This window comes from Littorina saxatilis, linkage group LG16, assembly GCF_037325665.1.
Source record: "Littorina saxatilis isolate snail1 linkage group LG16, US_GU_Lsax_2.0, whole genome shotgun sequence".
Lineage (NCBI taxonomy): Eukaryota > Metazoa > Mollusca > Gastropoda > Littorinimorpha > Littorinidae > Littorina > Littorina saxatilis.
The window spans coordinates 37469537-37488147 of NC_090260.1; the positions used below are offsets into that span (position 1 = coordinate 37469537).

General features: G+C 39.9%; 2 protein-coding genes across 3 annotated transcripts in view; both read right to left on the minus strand.

The window, feature by feature from the left end:
- The window catches only part of LOC138951015 (uncharacterized), a 172776-nt gene that overhangs the window by 25773 nt on the left and 128392 nt on the right, over positions 1–18611 (minus strand). The window lies entirely within an intron of this gene.
- Positions 508–9147, minus strand: LOC138951019 (uncharacterized). 2 transcript variants are annotated; one of them, XR_011450931.1, is made up of 5 exons: positions 8655–9136; positions 8056–8147; positions 3943–4178; positions 3257–3405; positions 508–1897 (listed from the first exon to the last, which is right to left on the minus strand). XR_011450931.1 is itself a non-coding variant. In XM_070322712.1 (5 exons), exons 1-4 carry the CDS (start codon positions 8830–8832, stop codon positions 3391–3393), a joined length of 411 nt encoding a protein of 136 aa, XP_070178813.1. In that variant the 5' UTR covers positions 8833–9147; the 3' UTR covers positions 508–1897; positions 3257–3390. The 2 variants fall into 2 exon arrangements, 1 of the variants encoding a protein (XP_070178813.1); XM_070322712.1 differs by having other exon boundaries at positions 4053–4178; positions 8655–9147.

Consider the following 18611-nt stretch of genomic DNA (forward strand, 5'->3'; position numbering starts at 1 on the left):
TCGTAGACTTAACTTGCAAAACTGCTTGTTTTGGTGGTGTTACAGCTTGCTTGTAATGTGATTAACATCATGTTATCGTAGACTTAACTTGCAAAACTGCTTGTTTTGGTGGTGTTACAGCTTGCTTGTAATGTGATTAACATCATGTTATTGCTGGTATAACATGCAAAACCCCATGTTATGTTGGTGTTAAAGCTTGCTCAAATGCCTATTAACTCCATGTTATGTTGGTGTTAAAACTTGCTCAAATGCCTATTAACACCATTTTAGTTGGTGTAAGGCTTGATTATTAATGTAAAAAAACACCATGTTATGACGTTCACATAATTGTTTTCCACTGGATGGAATTTTGTGGAAAAGAAAGCATGTTGTTTGGGAATTGTGTGCGGGTTTCATGCTTGGATATTGCACTATGCTGACTTGTCACAGGTCAATTTACATTTAACAATATTAGTTTTCAAATGCATCATCCTTCACACATTATGTAAACATCTTTAACATTAACACTTTGGTTGTAAAATGATTGCACTTTATTCAAACAGGACAAAAACAAAAATGCTGATTCACAATGTACAATAGCAAAGGACTATTTTGAGTGGAGACAGTGTTCATCCACACTATAGATGCCCTGTGAAAACATTGGCCATAGATATATGTGAATTACTTCCCTTGGGTATGAACATTTATGAATGATTAAATGGGTGAAAGAAGGCCACACAAAATGAAAATCAGTAAATAACAAAATCACTTCCCTTGTGAGTAAGAACAGTCATACCATGTTCCAACTTTTTGCTAAAAATTCGCCCACAATGTGACCTTCAAAGTTAAAAAGGGGTAACTGAACTTCATGTTTGGATGTCATGGAGTCCAACATGAAGAAATGTATAAGAACACAAGAATGTATGCATGACAAAGAACAAATGTTTATTTTTGAATGTTTTATGTATGTTATTATTACGGACACAAAAGCTCAGCAATGCAATTTCTCTTTTAGAGATTAATAAAGTTATTTTATTGTATTGTATTGTATTGTATGTCAGTAAATTTTGAAAGCCCTAGATTCATAAACATCTGAAAACTGCTCAACGTCTTTGCATCACGGCACATTAATAAAAGTAAGAGTTAGTAAGACTGGCCTAACTGCTATGGTGAGGCAGTAATAACTCGTTGATGAAGAATTATTTGAATTCTGAATTTCGAACAAACAAATACAGTGTCCTTCCAAACACCCTTTTCAGGCCTCCAAGAATAAAAAAAATAAGCTGGTCTTAAAAAGGAGGAAATCTGCTTAATATCTAGGTAAATGTACAACAGGTTGTGAACAGAAAATCCAAAAATGTAAGGTCTGAAAAGCGGGGAAGTTTGAAAAGGGGGGAAGGGGGGGACCTAAAATGTGACGATCATAACAACCATAATTTATCTAACAAAGTTCATTCTGAAATCTTCTTCAGCGTTTGATTATGGAGAGACTAAATCCTCAGTTCAGATGTGGTCTTAACTCCTTGTCTCCCAGGTACACACAGTCACTATGTACATTGCATCTGTTATCATTCGGCACATATCCGCATCCTGCTTAGACTGTTAGCTTCAGTCGCTTCCTGTAACGTTGATCTAACGCCAGGATTCTAGCCTGTTGATACAGTTTCTACAATTCTGAGTGACCTGCTGCAGCACAGCTGGTCTCGGCTTAAAAAATCTTGGTCAACATAGATGGGGTACAAAGTGTTAAAATAAAGCGTCCTTCCAAAGTTGATGACAGGTCCCCAGAGTATTCACAAAATTATATGGTACTGGAACTGGAAGCCTTGCACGGCGACGAAAAAGATGTCCACGCCTACATGAAGAAGCATCCTTCACGGCTTCAGCGGAAACAGTCGGCTGGGGATGAGGACAGCACCTATGTAAAAAATATAGACAAGAACAAAAATATATGTCAATGGGAAAACAAAGAAACAAGTAGAGAAGGACCTCCCCACCTTTACACAGTGAAAATGAAAAACACATGTGAATGTACTTATGTTTTAAATCTCCCCCCCCCCCCCCCCCCCCCCCCCCCAATTAAGACCAATTATCCAAGATATTTTTCAGTCCTCAAAGGAGAATTTCACTGTTCTCACGGAACCCTGAAGAAAACTGAGCTGTGCTAATATATTACATAACTGCAAACATCCCTCAAATTCAATATTGCAAGCCACTATACATTCCTCATAAAGGCACTTCATGCTCACGTGTGAAAACTAACATAAGTTTACAAGTGTGTATCTACTTATAATAATAATAATAATAACGGGCATTTATAAAGCGCCTTATCAGAAGTTCAAAGCGCGTGACAACAATACGTGTATAAAAAATTCATACAATCACTGTCAGATTCAAACAACACATCATGCACATCTCACATCCCCAGACTCTATGCTAAGGCCAAAAAAAAAGAAGTCTGTTTACGGTATCCCGACCGACCCTATTTTTTTGCGCGACCCTAGACTTTTTTTTGGCATTTGGGGGGAAAAAAAAAAATCAAAATTTTAAAACAAAGTTTGTTTTTTGGCAAAATAATTTGATGTTTTTTGGAGAAAAAAAAAATCCCGACCTACCGACCCTATTTTTTGGGCCGATGTTACCGTAAACAGACTATTTTTTTGTTTGGCCTAAGGAACTATCCGTAATGTTGTTGGAACAAGTGAGTTTTCAAATTGGACTTAAAAGATGAAATGTATGGAGAGTGACGTAATAGAAAGGGGAGTGAATTCCATAACTGAGGGCCATGATATGAAAACGTGCGGAAGCCATGAGCCTTGCGTTTAAAGCAACCTTGACGGAGAAGTCGAGCATCAGCAGAAGAATGAAGGGTGCGAGAGGGAGTGTAGAGGGAGACCAGTTCCGAAAGATAGGCAGGTGCCGATTCAGAGATGATCTTGTAGCAGAAGCAGGCAGCTTTATACCTAATACGTTGAGACACAGGAAGCCAGTGAAGTTCTTTCATGAGAGGAGTGCTGCAGAGTGTTGTACTTTTTGCAAGGGTTGGAGAGTGGAGTCAGGGCAGCCTATGAGAAGGGATTTGCTGTAATCTAATCTACACAGAATGCAGGATGTAACGAGAGTTTTAGTGGCATCAACAGTCAGAAATGTTCTTGTGGAACCTATTCTTCTAGTTCTAATGTAGTACCTGTTTGTAGTGAACTCACCAGCAGGAGTATTGCATACATAATTACGCATTACTGAATTAAAGTAACTATTTTCAAAGCTTCTCGCTTACCTTGGAATAGTGTCAAGCAGCTTATGTTGTGTCTAGATCAGCAATCAGATCTTCACACTCAGCCTGCACTTGCTGAAAACTGGACATGCCTGTATCTCAATCAAGCTGTTGTTGCGGAGACAACGGAATCATGCTCAAGTCAGGTCCAACTGAAATAAAAGCATATTGTTAGCTGATAAATGATTTGATCAAGCAAAACCATGCGGTATTTTTTTAATAAAATATTTTGTATACCCCGCTAATGCAAAAATAATGTACTTATTTACTATTAGCATTAATTTTAGCTGGTCATTCAAACCAGAGCTTGTTCTAGAACTCCACAAGAACAACAATGGCAGTTGGCAATGGCACTGGCAGAATACAGATCAAAACAATATTAGTATTAGCCTCACCAAGGGTTGACTTCCCATCAAAATGAATGACGGACTGAATCAAACTTCAGAGACATTACAATTTTTCACAACGATTTTTTCAGCAAACAGCCATGTTTTAATACCTGTACAAATGTATCAGTGATATCACTATGAGTATGACAGTATGACAGTGTGGTAAGCTTACCGACGATTCGTTCAGTATAGTCTTTCTATGTAAGTAGTGGTCCAGTGAACGATACCTTCCGCCTGTGGTTCGAGACAGAGATTAAGTTGAAACTTAATTCGAGAAGCCAAACACTGACGAATACTTACGTATTTTGAGCAAAACCCACGCACGTCGACCACAAGTTGATGTCTGCTGGAGTACGTAATCATAACGTAGAGGACAACAGTTTCACTTGGCTGGCTTCGGTTATTCCCACCTGTATCTGTTCCTTGCTGTTCTCCAAGAGACACCATGGTGCAGCAAGCTGAAGGGTGTCCTGTCGTATTTCCTCGAAGTTGTAGTACGCAACCGGGTCAGGAGCAGGAGGTGGGGGGCAACTGACCTGCAGCAGAATTCAAATCAATTAGTCAAGTCACTATGACATATCTTTATTGTTATCGCCACACGACGGGCGCTGTGGCGGGGTGGTAAGACGTCGGCCTCGTAATCGGAAGGTCGAGGGTTCGAATCCCGGCTGCGGCCGCCTGGTGGGTTAAGAGTGGCGATTTTTCCAATCTCCCAGGTCAACTTGTGTGCAGACCTGCTAGTGACTTATCCCCCTTCGTGTGTACAGTAGTCCCTTCCATTTCCGGCCCTTTCGTGGGCGTGAACCTACCCGGAGCGGCCAGCTTTCCCATGACTAATGAGTTTTCCTTCTATAATTGACTCTTAATGGCCGTTAACCTGTCTGACGCGGTCAACGGTCACTGATTTTTGCCCTAAGGTGCCCCTCTTACTCGACAGGAGCGGCCACTTAACGGCCACTTGTCACTTTCGCGGGCGAGCGCCTGTGGTGTGTGTGTGTGTGTGTGTTGTGTGCACAGACGGCACAGCACGAGCAGACGACATGAATACTTACGCATGCGCAAACTGTAAATACAGACATGCGCATACATGTACATTTACGGCAGTCACTTCCGGATCGATCACAGCTGATGTGAGTTTGAAACACTTGTTTATCTGACACTGAAATACATATATAATAATCCAAACAACACACATAGAAACATACGAAACAATAGCTTAGCCAGGACGATCGAGTTAAACACGCAAATACAGTAAAACCTGAGTCTAGCGGACCCTTGTTGTAACGGCCACCTGCTACATACGGACAGTTTATCATGGCACGAACACGATTTCAACAATAACTAACCTTTAACGGGCGGACACCTGCCACTTACGGACGCGGACACGATTTTTCGGACCGTAGGAAGTGTAAACACTGTCACAAACGGACACAACGTACATAAAAACGCAACTTCGAAAACTCGACTGTTATGCAGTCAGTGCTCGGCAGCCGTAGCCGTAGCACAAATGGTTGTTGATTGGTTGTCCTGTCCCTTTTCTGACCAATCAGTGGCTTGTTTAGATGGAGACCCACTTTCGCTCACTCACTTTCGCTTCGCTCACTTTCGCTTCGCTCACTTTCGCTTTTCCGCATTGTGGATACAGTCACAACCAAAAGCAACAGTAGACTACTGTGTTTGAAAATGGAATCTCCAGCAGGAAAAAGAAAAGCGTTGACTTTAGAGCAGCGTGTCGCTGCCTTGAAAAAACTAGATAGCGGCCAATCATGCCGAGATGTGGCGAAGGAGATGGGATGTGGTAAAACACAGATCGCGAGGATCAAATCGGAAAAAGAAGACGTGATGATCTCTCTCTCTTTGTAAGCAATCGTTCGAAGGAAACAATAGTTAACACAGCTAAATTTTTGTTCCATGCATTTATGCTGAGACTAGAAAAACTGAATGAAACAAGAGCTGACCCAATTTGGTCGAGACACACTGCGGAATTTCCCGTTGAATGACTGATGAAGAGTCAGCTATTTTTAGCTTTGTGACGTCCGACTTGCGTAAGGTTGAATGCACAGTGTGTGTAGGGAACGGGGTAGGTTGGGGGGGGGGGGGGGGGATGTTGTTGTTGTTTGCTACATGTATCATTTGTTTACTCACATTTTCAGTGAGTCTCATGTTCAATCCAATAAATACATACTACAGGACTGACAAAAAGTGTCTTGTTCATTTTACGTGCTCTTTGTAAAATATTGCCCCGGCCCCTCCACCTGTGAAGAAGGGACACCTGTCTAATAGGGACACTATTACCATTCCCCAAGGGTGTCCGTTAGAGACAGGTTTTACTGTAATTAAGATGTATAAACGAAAGCAAAACTAACAGAGACAATGAATCGGCGGCTCGTGGATGATCGCTTTCTTTTCTTCATGAAAACTTGATCGTGTTTTTTGGGTTTTTTTGGAGGAGGAGGGGGCCTGTAATGAACGGCCACCTGATATTTGCGGTCACCTTTGCAATGACTAATGGGTGACCGGATATGGCAGGTACAGGCAAATCCAGCTAACTCACAAACGGTTAAGTCAAAAATTCGCTTAGCACACAAAGAAATTCTGGTCCGGAATTATCCCTCTTTATCTATGTGTACAAAGTACCCTGAGCTCGAAATGGGATTTCTCTTACGTAAGTCGAAAGACGGATAGCACACAACAGAAAGTCAGTCCCAAAGACAAAGTTTACTCTATATTTACTACAGCAACTCGAAACACGAAACTTGGCGTCTCACACTAGCGCATTGTGTAACCTTATTCCCTTCTTCTCTACACGGACGCCACACCGACTGGTCAGTCGGCACGCAATAAAGTATGAACTGAAGTTAGGAGGGGGCGAGGAGTAAGGAGGGGGCGAGGAGTAAGGAGAATGATCCAACTCCAAGAAAACATTCTGAAAAAAGTGGGGAAGTGGTGACAAGGCAGTGAACGCACTCACCATGCACTGACATCATACGAAAGCAGCCACACCGTCAAACACAGCACAGAGGCAGAGGCAGGTGTGCAGATGCTTTGTGAGAATACGCGTTGAAAACCAGTTTGAATAAAAAAAACACAGCAGATAGAGCCGCATGTCATAATCATTCTTCTTGTCTGGCTTTATTGACTGCATGCCGATCTTGTGGCAGTGACTTTTCACTCTTCAGTCGGACTGTACACAAACCGCTCTCACTCTTCCTCACTGACTACCCTGAGCCCTGACAACTGATCCTTGGAAATTGTTTGGAAGAGTACACCTCTCTATGAGTATCTTGTCAATGAAAGAGGTTACACACAGATACGCGATGCTGAGAACGGTGGCCGATTTTTCACTCTCTTTCTCGGAGGGCCTTCATCATTGCAGGGACTGCTGTAAAGAAATGCTTGCTCAGAAACTAACTCTTTTTGCATTGAAACATGCACCAGAACTGGTGGACACCATCGACAATGTCAAACATGAAATCGAAGCAGTTTGCTTGAGGAAACGGTCGTCAGCAACTCAAACTTCTCTGTTTTCTTTTTTTAAGAAAATCTGAGGTGACTTTCTTTGTGGCCCCGCCCCCTCCCTCTGTAAGGACCCCCCTCCATAAGGACCGATTTTTGTCAACATTTTCAAGGTCGCTAGAGAGGGGTTCCACTGTACTATGACCAAGTCGAAATTTCGGATAGGACACAATAACAATTCGGTCCCTTCAATTTCGTCTTATCCGGATTTGCCTGTACTGCTGTACACGCAACCACAAGACCAAGTGCGCACGGAAAAGATCCTGTAATCCATGTCAGAGTTCGGTGGGTTATGGAAACACGAAAATACCCAGCATGCTTCCTCCGAAAGCGGCGTGTGGCTGCCTAAATGGCGGGGTAAAAACGGTCATACACGTAAAAACACGAGTGTACATGGGAGTTTCAGCCCACGAACGCAGAAGAAGAAGTTATCGCCACACCAACCCTAAATTTTTCCTACCATACTGTATTTGTTATCCGAGAGAGAAAAAATCCATGTTGCAGACTCAACTGGAAAAATTCCCTTCTCCATCATCTAGTGGACAGAGCTCACATGATTTCAAACAAATCTTTTTTTAAAGTCACATACTTTGTGCGACAGTGTTAGTTTACTATAACTGTAATTTATAAATAGCAAATTAAAAAATATCACTTATCAGATAATCAGCTAAATGCCTGGCAGATGACCCTCATTCAAAGTGTGTCGTGGCTAAACCATGAAACTAGAAAAACAGGTTATACCACAATATAAATCTCACACTGACAGCGGACAAAAACTGAGAAAACACCCAGTATACATGTACCGGTACTCACAAAAGAGTTACAAGTAGCATATTATCACTATCAGTATCACTAATAGCATACTATACTGGGCAAATAACAGCAATTTTTACTCACTGGGGGTTTCCTGGCTGGAGTCTTTGGTGTTTCTACTGACTTCTGTAGCACATGGTTGGTTGGCAGACTTCCTGGAATGAGTGCTCGCTTGCCTGTAGGCCCAGCAAAAAAACATGCAAAGAAAATGTTCAAAATGCTGAGTCGAAATTATAAGTTAAATTAACTAAACAGACCTATACATTTAGATCTATTGAAATAGAAACAAGAATTAGTAAAACACACTACTGCAAATCTGTCAAGAATGAACAAGACTGACTCAGTGACCGAGTAAAACAACAAAAGAAATCTAAGTTCTAACCCAGAAGTTTACTAGAATATATTCAAAAACACATTATCACAAGAACAAAGAGTGGTTTTTTCCCCATTACCTAATAATTATAGCTCAGAATTACGCCTTTGTCAATGTATGATTCAGAATACGATTGTGTTATTTTTTGTCTGCGAGCTGTAAAAGTACTAGTTACTACAAGTACTAAGCCTCACACTGATTGATTGATACTACTAGAGCTTCGTCACTTGAAGCATTACAAGCAAAACAACACAGCACAGACAATCAGATGAAAGCTTATTTTCGCTATATTACTAGTTTTTTTACGTACCGTATTTGAAGCATGTTTCTTTGAAATGTCGGGAACATCCTCGCATTCTTCGGGTTGAAAAGCTTGTCAGCACGGTTGATTTTGTGGAAGAGCAGCTCTCCATTCGGCATCCGCTTTTCCGTTTGGTATACCATGGAAAGTTATAAGCGTTGAAGATCTTAGTGAGCTCACGCTGCATCCAGGCATACAACAATTTGCACCGGGCATCTTGAAATCATGGTTCACTTCTCTGGCATCATCGAAAAATGGCGAAACGGAAGTGACTTTTTTCGGAATGCAGCTTTCTTCCGGTTGTCAGCACTTACCGCGAGCGCAGCGAGTTGGCGATTGATCCAGTCAATACACAACTATGCGCCGGCATAGACCACTGATCTAACAAGAAAAATGTTCATTCAAAATGAACAGCGTCGATGCAATGTCCACCAAAGATTTATTTTGGGAAGTGTTAAAGGTTAGGGTCAAAAGTTAATGAATTGCATGTTGTGCTGGATATATATATAAATGGTTTATTTCAGTCAATGCTTGCCATAATTGATCAAACAGCCACAAGAAAAAAAAACTTTTTAATTAAAAAATAGAGCTTGTTTGAAACAGGTAGAAAGGAAGAGTTGATATTGCAATATCTGTACGTGGGAATGTGGTGAAAAAGAGTGCTAAAAGTAGTAAGTCAGTCTCAGATCCATTTCAAATATTTATTGCAGAAAAACAAAATACAAATTACAAAAAAACACAGAACCATTACCAGGTGTCATAGGAATGTTTGAAAACAATAGTTTTAATTTTACACTGTAAATACAGGAATCAGAATTAAACACCTCAAACTGATTGGCACATGCATAATGAATCACCTGGAATTGCAACAGGGAGATACTGAAGTAATTGGAAACAAACATCTGAAATTGACAGAGAAACAATTGAAAATATAGTACCAGTTGACATGAGCGTACAATATTTTAATGGAAGTGCAATTTTAGCACGAAGCATCCGCAGGAGGATGCACTAACAATTACATAGTGCCACAAAATGTGTACGGACATTTCACAACCGTGCATTATTAGCACAGAACACATACATGGGGGCGCACAAAACATTATTGTGACAATAATTTACACGAAACATTTCACAGTACATTTTTATGCATGGTGCATCTACTACAGGAGGGTGCTCCAACAATGATGCATAGTGCCAACATTTAGGGCAAACTTTTGACAAAAGTGCATTATTACCACAAAGCGCATACAGCGATTATATAGTAGCAAGTTGCACTAAACATTTGAACAAAATGCATTTTGTTCAAATGTTAACAGCACAGCACCAAGTTTTGCATAAGTGCACAACAGCACTGACCATTTCACAAAAGTGCATATAACAGCTGTGACAATTTTACAAAAGTGCATTGACCATTTCAGGCAGATGGCTAACATGCAGATTTCGCTTTGTCTGTCTTTCTTTGAAAAGTAGGCATGTTCAAGATCGATGAAGTCATGAGCAATTGGGTTAGATGACAGAAAAGATTCAAAAACGTCAGATTCAGTTAGATGACAGAAAAGATTCAAAAACGTCAGATTCAGTGTTTTGGGCACTGTTGAACAGGAACATTCTCTCCTGTTCAACAAATGTGGGTTCAATTCAAAAGCAACATTGTCACAGATAGGCTAGTGTTACATTTCTGTAAGTTTCAAAAACATCTTCCATGTGTTGGTTACTGTTGAACAGAGGCATATTTTCCTGTTCAAAAAAGTCTGACACAAATTTTCGTAGTTGTGGGTTAAGGTTCGATCTATACCGTCATTCAAACGAGTCGTAGAACCGTCATTGTCACAGACAGTGTTACATTTCTGTTTTACATTCAAACGAGTCGTAGAAGTAGTAGTACATTTGCGTTTGGTTGTTTTTATATTTAGTCAAGTTTTGACTAAATATTTTAACATCGAGGGGGAATCGAAACGAGGGTCGTGGTGTATATGTGTGTGTGTGTGTGTGTGCGTGTGTGTGTGTGTGTGTGTGTGTGTGTGTGTGTGTAGAGCGATTCAGACTAAACTACTGGACCGATCTTTATGAAATTTGACATGAGAGTTCCTGGGTATGAAATCCCCGAACGTTTTTTTCATTTTTTTGATAAATGTCTTTGATGACGTCATATCCGGCTTTTCGTGAAAGTTGAGGCGGCACTGTCACGCCCTCATTTTTCAACCAAATTGGTTGAAATTTTGGTCAAGTACTTTTCGACGAAGCCCGGGGTTCGGTATTGCATTTCAGCTTGGTGGCTTAAAAATTAATTAATGACTTTGGTCATTAAAAATCTGAAAATTGTAAAAAAAAATAAAAATTTATAAAACGATCCAAATTTACGTTTATCTTATTCTCCATCATTTGCTGATTCAAAAAACATATAAATATGTTATATTCGGATTAAAAACAAGCTCTGAAAATTAAATATATAAAAATTATTATCAAAATTTTTTTTTCGAAATCAATTTAAAAACACTTTCATCTTATTTCTTGTCGGTTCCTGATTCCAAAAATATATAGATATGATATGTTTGGATTAAAAACACGCTCAGAAAGTTAAAACGAAGAGAGGTACAGAAAAGCGTGCTATCCTTCTCAGCGCAACGAATACCCCGCTCTTCTTGTCAATTCCACGTGCACTGCCTTTGCCACGGGCGGTGGAGTGACGATGCTACGAGTATACGGTCTTGCTGCGTTGCGTTGCGTTCACTTTCATTCTGTGAGTTCGACAGCTACTTGACTAAATATTGTATTTTCGCCTTACGCGACTTGTTTCTTTTAGATTCCTGTCACTCATACCAGCAGTATTGATTGAGGTACATAAATCTGTTGATGTACAGGGATGACTTGTTTGTAATGAATCCTTGTTTCCTCCACATTGAGTTTGCATTGCAGTTGGACAGAAATGAACAGACCTGTGTTAATTGATAAACACATTGATAATGGCTTTTGAGAAAATCAATCAATTCTGCAAAGGAATTAACTTGATGACATCAAAACTGCAGCGCCATTTGAAGAATGGTTACCATTTCTGTTTCTTTGATGGGAATCAAACAAATAAAAACTTTGACTATCCAAGTTACCATGAATGCTCATTTTCTTTCCAAGCACCTAGCCAATGGAACACACTACCTCTCCCCCTCCGTCAACAACAGTCCCTCGAATCATTCAAATCTGCACTCAAGACATTCCTTTTTTCCAAATAATCCATGCATTCTACACTGCCCACCCCATCCCACCCTGAATAACTGTACATATTTTAATGGTTGATGGTGTGTGTGTGCTAGTGACTTTAAGTCTCCGTGTGTGTGAATGAGTGTATGTGCGCCTTGAGTCGCCTGTTGGTGAGATATGTGCGCGTTATAAATATTCGTATTATTATTATTATTAGTTGACCGTCCTGAAAAGTAGCAAGGATATAATTTGAGACGATAAACGCCTGATGCAATACATCCTCAAGGTCAGTCAACTCAAAACCTTCATCATTCGCAACATCAGTAGGCAACACAGCGGGATTCGTATGTCCAGAAATCATGTCGAAAAAATATTCCATTTCAAAAGCATGTCCAACCACAGTTGTTGGCAAGTGTTCGTGTCCGAGGTAGCCTTCAGTGTGTGTATATGTATTCATGTGACAGAGAGCGTGACCTCATTCTTCAATCCTCTCTCTCTCTTCTTTCTCATTCGAACGCACACACGCAAGAACGTAGCCTACGCACGCATGCACGCGCGCACACACACACACACACACACACACACACACCCCGCTGACGCACAAACCACGCACTCACACACTGACTGTCGGCAAGCATCTCTTTTTGTTACATTTAGTCAAGTTTTGACTAAATGTTTTAACGTAGAGGGGGGAATCGAGACGAGGGTCGTGGTGTATGTGCGTGTGTGTGTGTGTGTCTGTCTGTGTGTGTGTAGAGCGATTCAGACTAAACTACTGGACCGATCTTTATGAAATTTGACATGAGAGTTCCTGGGTATGATATCCCCATACGTTATTCATTTTTTTGATAAATGTCTTTGATGACGTCATATCCGGCTTTTCGTGAAAGTTGAGGCGGCACTGTCACGCCCTCATTTTTCAACCAAATTGGTTGAAATTTTGATCAAGTAATGTTCGACGAAGCCCGGACTTCGGTATTGCATTTCAGCTTGGTGGCTTAAAAATTAATTAATGACTTTGGTCATTAAAAATCTGAAAATTGTAAAAAAACATTTTTTTTAAAAACTATCCAAATTTACTTTCATCTTATTTTCCATCATTTGCTGATTCCAAAAACATATAAATATGTTATATTTGGATTAAAAACACGCTCTGAAAATTAAATATATAAAAATTAATATGAAAATTACATTTTCGAAATCAATTTAAAAACACTTTCATCTTATTCCTTGTCGGTTCCTGATTCCAAAAACATATAGATATGATATGTTTGGATTAAAAACACGCTCAGAAAGTTAAAACAAAGAGAGGTACAGAAAAGCGTGCTATCCTTCTGAGCGCAACTGCTACCCCGCTCTTCTTGTCAATTTCACTGTCTTTGCCGTGAGCGGGTGACTGACGATGCTACGAGAATGCGGTCTTGCTGCGTTGCATTGCGTTCAGTTTCATTCTGTGAGTTCGACAGCTACTTGACTAAAATTAATGTTGTATTTTCGCTTTACGCGACTTGTTTTCTTTACCTTTGTTTATTGTGTTTTCGATATTTGTGTTTATTTTTTGCTTGACTTATCTGTTTTATTTTAATGTTTGCTATCCACATCGTCTGATAAATGTTTCTTCTCAGTCTCCGAGTCAGTTTAGTTTCTGCACGCCGCTTTGGTACTCCTTGTTTTTCTAACTGGTGTATTGTGCGCGATTTGCGGATTTATTTTTACATTTAGTCAAGTTTTGACTAAATGTTTTAACGTAGAGGGGGAATCGAGACGAGGGTCGTGGTGTATGTGCGTGCGTGTGTGTGTGTGTGTGTGTGTCTGTCTCTGTGTGTGTGTGTGTGTGTGTCTGTCTCTGTGTGTGTGTGTGCAGAGCGATTCAGACTAAACTACTGGACCGATCTTTATGAAATTTGACATGAGAGTTCCTGGGTATAAAATCCCCATACGTTTTTTTTCATTTTTTTGATAAATGTCTTTTATGACGTCATATCCGGCTATTTGTGAAAGTTGAGGCGGCACTGTCACGCTCTCATTTTTCAACCAAATTGGTTGAAATTATGGTCAAGTAATCTTCGACGAAGCCCGGACTTCGGTATTGCATTTCAGCTTGGTGGCTTAAAAATTGATTAATGACTTTGGTCATTAAAAATCTGAAAATTGTAAAAAAAAATAAAAATTTATAAAACGATCCAAATTTACGTTCATGTTATTTTCCATCATTTTCTGATTCCAAAAACATATAAATATGTTATATTTGGATTAAAATCAAGCTCTGAAAATTAAATATATAAAAATTATTATCAAAATTAAATTGTCGAAATCAATTTAAAAACACTTTCATCTTATTCCTTGTCGGTTCGTGATTCCAAAAACATATAGATATGATATGTTTGGATTAAAATCACGCTCAGAAACTTAAAACAAAGAGAGGTACAGAAAAGCGTGCTATCCTTCTTAGCGCAACGAATACCCCGCTCTTCTTGTCAATTTCACTGCCTTTGCCATGAGAGGTGGACTGACGATGCTACGAGTATACGGTCTTGCTGAAAAATGGCATTGCGTTCAGTTTCATTCTGTGAGTTCGACAGCTACTTGACTAAATGTTGTATTTTCGCCTTACGCGACTTGTTTTTCCTTTCATATGCTGTTGAAGTGTTGTGGGTGTTATTGTCTGTATATGCTATGTTGCGTCTGTGTATGCCTACAAGAATTTGCATTCGCTCTCTGCCAGTACAAGTCCAAACTTTAGTGGGTGTAATGTGCCTGTGGTCTGCTGGCAGTCGAGCACAGATAGTTTTCAAACATTTCTCCAGTGAGCCGCCGCGCGCTGCGACCTGAGTAAAGCGCTTCTTTGGTCTCTGGCAACGTTGAACTGCGCTGATATGCCCAGCGACGTGCGGACAAAGTCATCGCTGTATTCACCCTCTCTGGATAACTTGCACATGTCAAAACAGTTGCAGAAACACAAATCTCAAAACTGTTAGGCTTTTTCTCTTTTTTTCACTTTTGGCAGCGTTCACTCTAAATGTGCTGCCTAAAACGGACTCGTTTCTGTTCACAGCCAAAGCTTTCACACAAAAATTGCTATGACAGCTAAGGCCGCATTTGTTACATTTTAGCAGTGTTGACCCCAAGTTTCTACTTCAAACAAAAAATCAATAGCAAAATCTCAAAGTATGTGCGAGTCCCCTAAAATATGGACCACCTTCAACAAATCGAAGAAAAAGAAGCTAAAGGCTTTTTTCATTAATTCATTAAGAAGCTTGCTGGAAATAACCTATTACTAGCCCTCGAGATCAGTTTAAAAAAAAAATAACAAAAAGTCTTCTTTTCGTGCAAGTTGATAATTTTACTTATTTTCACTCTGTTTTTGATAAGCTTCTTTAGTTTCCTGGTGTTCTTCAAATAATGCTCTCATCAACCCGAAACAGATCAATCTAAAGCATATTTGAATTAGTCTGACTTGTACACTAAGTTGTATCATGCTATTTTGAAGTATAGGGGGCTTTTTTTTTACAGTGATTCGTGAAGGCCGCTTCACTGGTCCATATTAGGCGCCCAGGCTCCTAATATGTACCATTTGTGATTTTGTATGTATTTAATTTTTGCTGAATGTCTATCAAAGCTATTTCACTCTAATTAGGCCTAACGGCCAACCTAAGAGAGAAGGACTACCAAACACAAAATAAAACTTCTTCGCAAGAAAACAAGCTAGTTATCAGCATGAAACAAAAAGTGGTCCATATTAGGAGCCCTTCCTAACTGTCTGTGTCTGCGTCGAAGATGTTACCGTGAATGTGTTTTTAAAAGACATTAATTTTGTCAGGGCGGCATTCAAACCACACGCACCAGACACGAACCGACGAACAAAATACTTCTGACAACAACTTAAATGTAAAATCAACAAGAGTACTGTAGCAGGGACCTGTATTAATATAGGTCTATGAGTGTAGTAAGATTCCAAATTGTATTCAGACCAAAACAACAATTATAAAACATACATGGGATTTTTCATATATATGTGTGTGTGTGTGTGTGTGTGTGTGTGTGTGTGTGTGTGTGTGTGTGTGTGTGTGTGTGTGTGTGTGTCAGTGTGTGTGTGTGTGTGTGTGATGATGATGACTAGTTTTAACGTCCTCTTAGAACTGCAACTGGCTTTAGGACAGGTAGAGTTAATATGCTTTATGTGGGGACAAGACACTGAACAAACATGCAACCAGAGAACACATATGGTCGTGTTATAATCATATCTGGAAGTCTGTTGCGATGTTTCAAAATGGGGATGGAAGTGAAGATTGTGTACGCGGAATATGGTTGGACTGGAGCGGTTTTGTAGGCTTATTTTTTTATTTTTTTTTATGTGGAATATTGTTATATTTGTGGCTGAATAGGTAAGTAAATACATAACTGGAAAAATAATACAATGAAGAAGAAAAAGCTCGGCGTGAGAGAGTATTGAGGGGTGGGAAGGAGGAACAGAGATCAGGGTTTTTAAAACAGATATCCTATTTCAGCCTTATATATTGAGAGACACAGGGTGTATGCTAGCTTCCATTGAAGCGTGCAATGTTTATCTAAAAAAACCAAACTCATGGGGTTTCAGTTTGTGTTCGTTGACAAGGGTGTGTAGCACAGGAGCTCCTGTGGTGTGTAGGTTGCGGAAGTCTTGTTGGAGTGATTGGCAGCGGTCAAAGAGGTGTAAAAAAGATATAAACTTTTCACATTCACAGAGACGGGGAAAGCACTTGTGAGCGCATCCATCCGTGCGATTGCTGCGACGTAAGGAGGGAGGTGGGGAGTGAAGGCCTGTTTTGTTTTGTTTGTCGGGGCAGAATAAGCCAACCATGAGCATTGCCTTCTATTTTTAATTCTGTTTCCCAGTGACGCCAGATAACTTTGGCCATTTTGTGTTTTGCTCCCGTCTTAGTTAATTTTATGTCATGAAATGCTGATTGATCTGTAACAGCCTCTTTTGCTTCTCTGTCAGCCATATCACTGCCTCTGATCCATGTGTGAATGATTGATTGATTTGTTTTTTGGGAGATCAAAGATGAGTTAGAGTGCAGCCATTTCGGCTCTTTAGTTTTAGATTCGATTTGTGTGTGTGTGTGTGTGTGTGTGTGTGTGTGTGTGTGTGTGTGTGTGTGTGTGTGTGTGTGTGTGTGTGTGTGTGTGTGTGTGTGTGTGTGTCAGTGTAGAAGCAGGAAAATATAGCAAACTAAAGAAGGGGAAGGAAAACGAAAAGGAGGGTAAAAACCACGCACTTCTTTACTCAAACTTCATAAAACCGACTGTAAAACTAACACCGGCTATTCCCCTTTCTCAATCATTATCAAAATCGATCCTAAAACAAAACAAGTCGCGTATGGCGAAAATACAACATTTAGTCAAGCTGTCGAACTCACAGAATGAAACTGAACGCAATGCAATTTTTCAGCAAGACCGTATATTCGTAGCATCGTACGTCGTCAGTCCACCGCTCGTGGCAAAGGCAGTGGAATTGACAAGAAGAGCGGGGTAGTAGTTGCGCTAAGAAGGATAGCACGCTTTTCTGCACCTCTCTTCGTTTTAACTTTCTGAGCGTGTTTTTAATCCACACATATCATATCTCTATGTTTTTGGAATCAGGAACCGACAAGGAATAAGATGAAAGATGATTTAAAAAATGTAATTTTGATCATAATTTTTATATTTTTAATTTTCAGAGCTTGTTTTTAATCCAAATATAACATATTTATATATGTTTTTTTGAATCAGACAATGATGAAGAATAAGATGAACGTAAATTTGGATCGTTTTATAAAACAATTTTTTTTTCACAATTTTCAGATTTTTAATGGCCAAAGTCATTAATTAATTTTCAAGCCACCAAGCTGAAATGCAATACCGAAGGCCGGCCTTTGTCGAAGATTGCTTGACTAAAATTTCAATTAATTTGATTGAAAAATGAGGGTGTGACAGTGCCGCCTCAACTTTTACAAAAAGCCGGATATGACGTCATCAAAGGTATTTATCGAAAAAAACAAAACGTCCGGGGATATCATACCCAGGAACTCTCATGTAAAATTTCATAAAGATCGGTTCAGTAGTTTGGTCTGAATCGCTCTACACACACACATGCACACGCACACAGCAACAACTTGCTGAATTTGTATACAACTGCATGATTATACGCAATAATGACATAACTACAGATACATAACAATGTTGTAATCACTGCTCCATGGACGATATTTCTTCTTGTCTTTACAAATATCCACTTCGTGTCTGATAAACCCTTTACTGTGTTTTTATGACAATTAAATGAGTTCTGAGTTCTGAGTTCACACACACACACACACACACACACACACACCACGACACTCGTCTCGATTCCCCCTCTATGTTAAAACATTTAGTCAAAACTTGACTAAATGTAAAGAGACAGTATGTATTGCATCTAAACACGAGCTAAGTAAAACATTATCAGAAAAGGTAGAGCAAGAGAAATCCCAAAACTCAAATTCGAGTCACTGCAGTTCGTACTGTACAAGTTGAGAAAGTTGCAAGTCCAGTCAGTAGCCACCATCTCGGACGGATGTTTCGGGGAGGGGGGAGGGGGGGGGGGAGTAGAACAAAGGCCTATCTGTGGTCCGTTGCCGCTTCGAATTCCTTACAGGTCCCACACACATGGGAAAACGATTAACTCGGCCAGTACCCCAGCAAAAGTGGAAAGGAATATAGAAGAAAACTAAAATCTGACCGCGCTAAATAGTCAGCTGAGAATGACCTACTTTC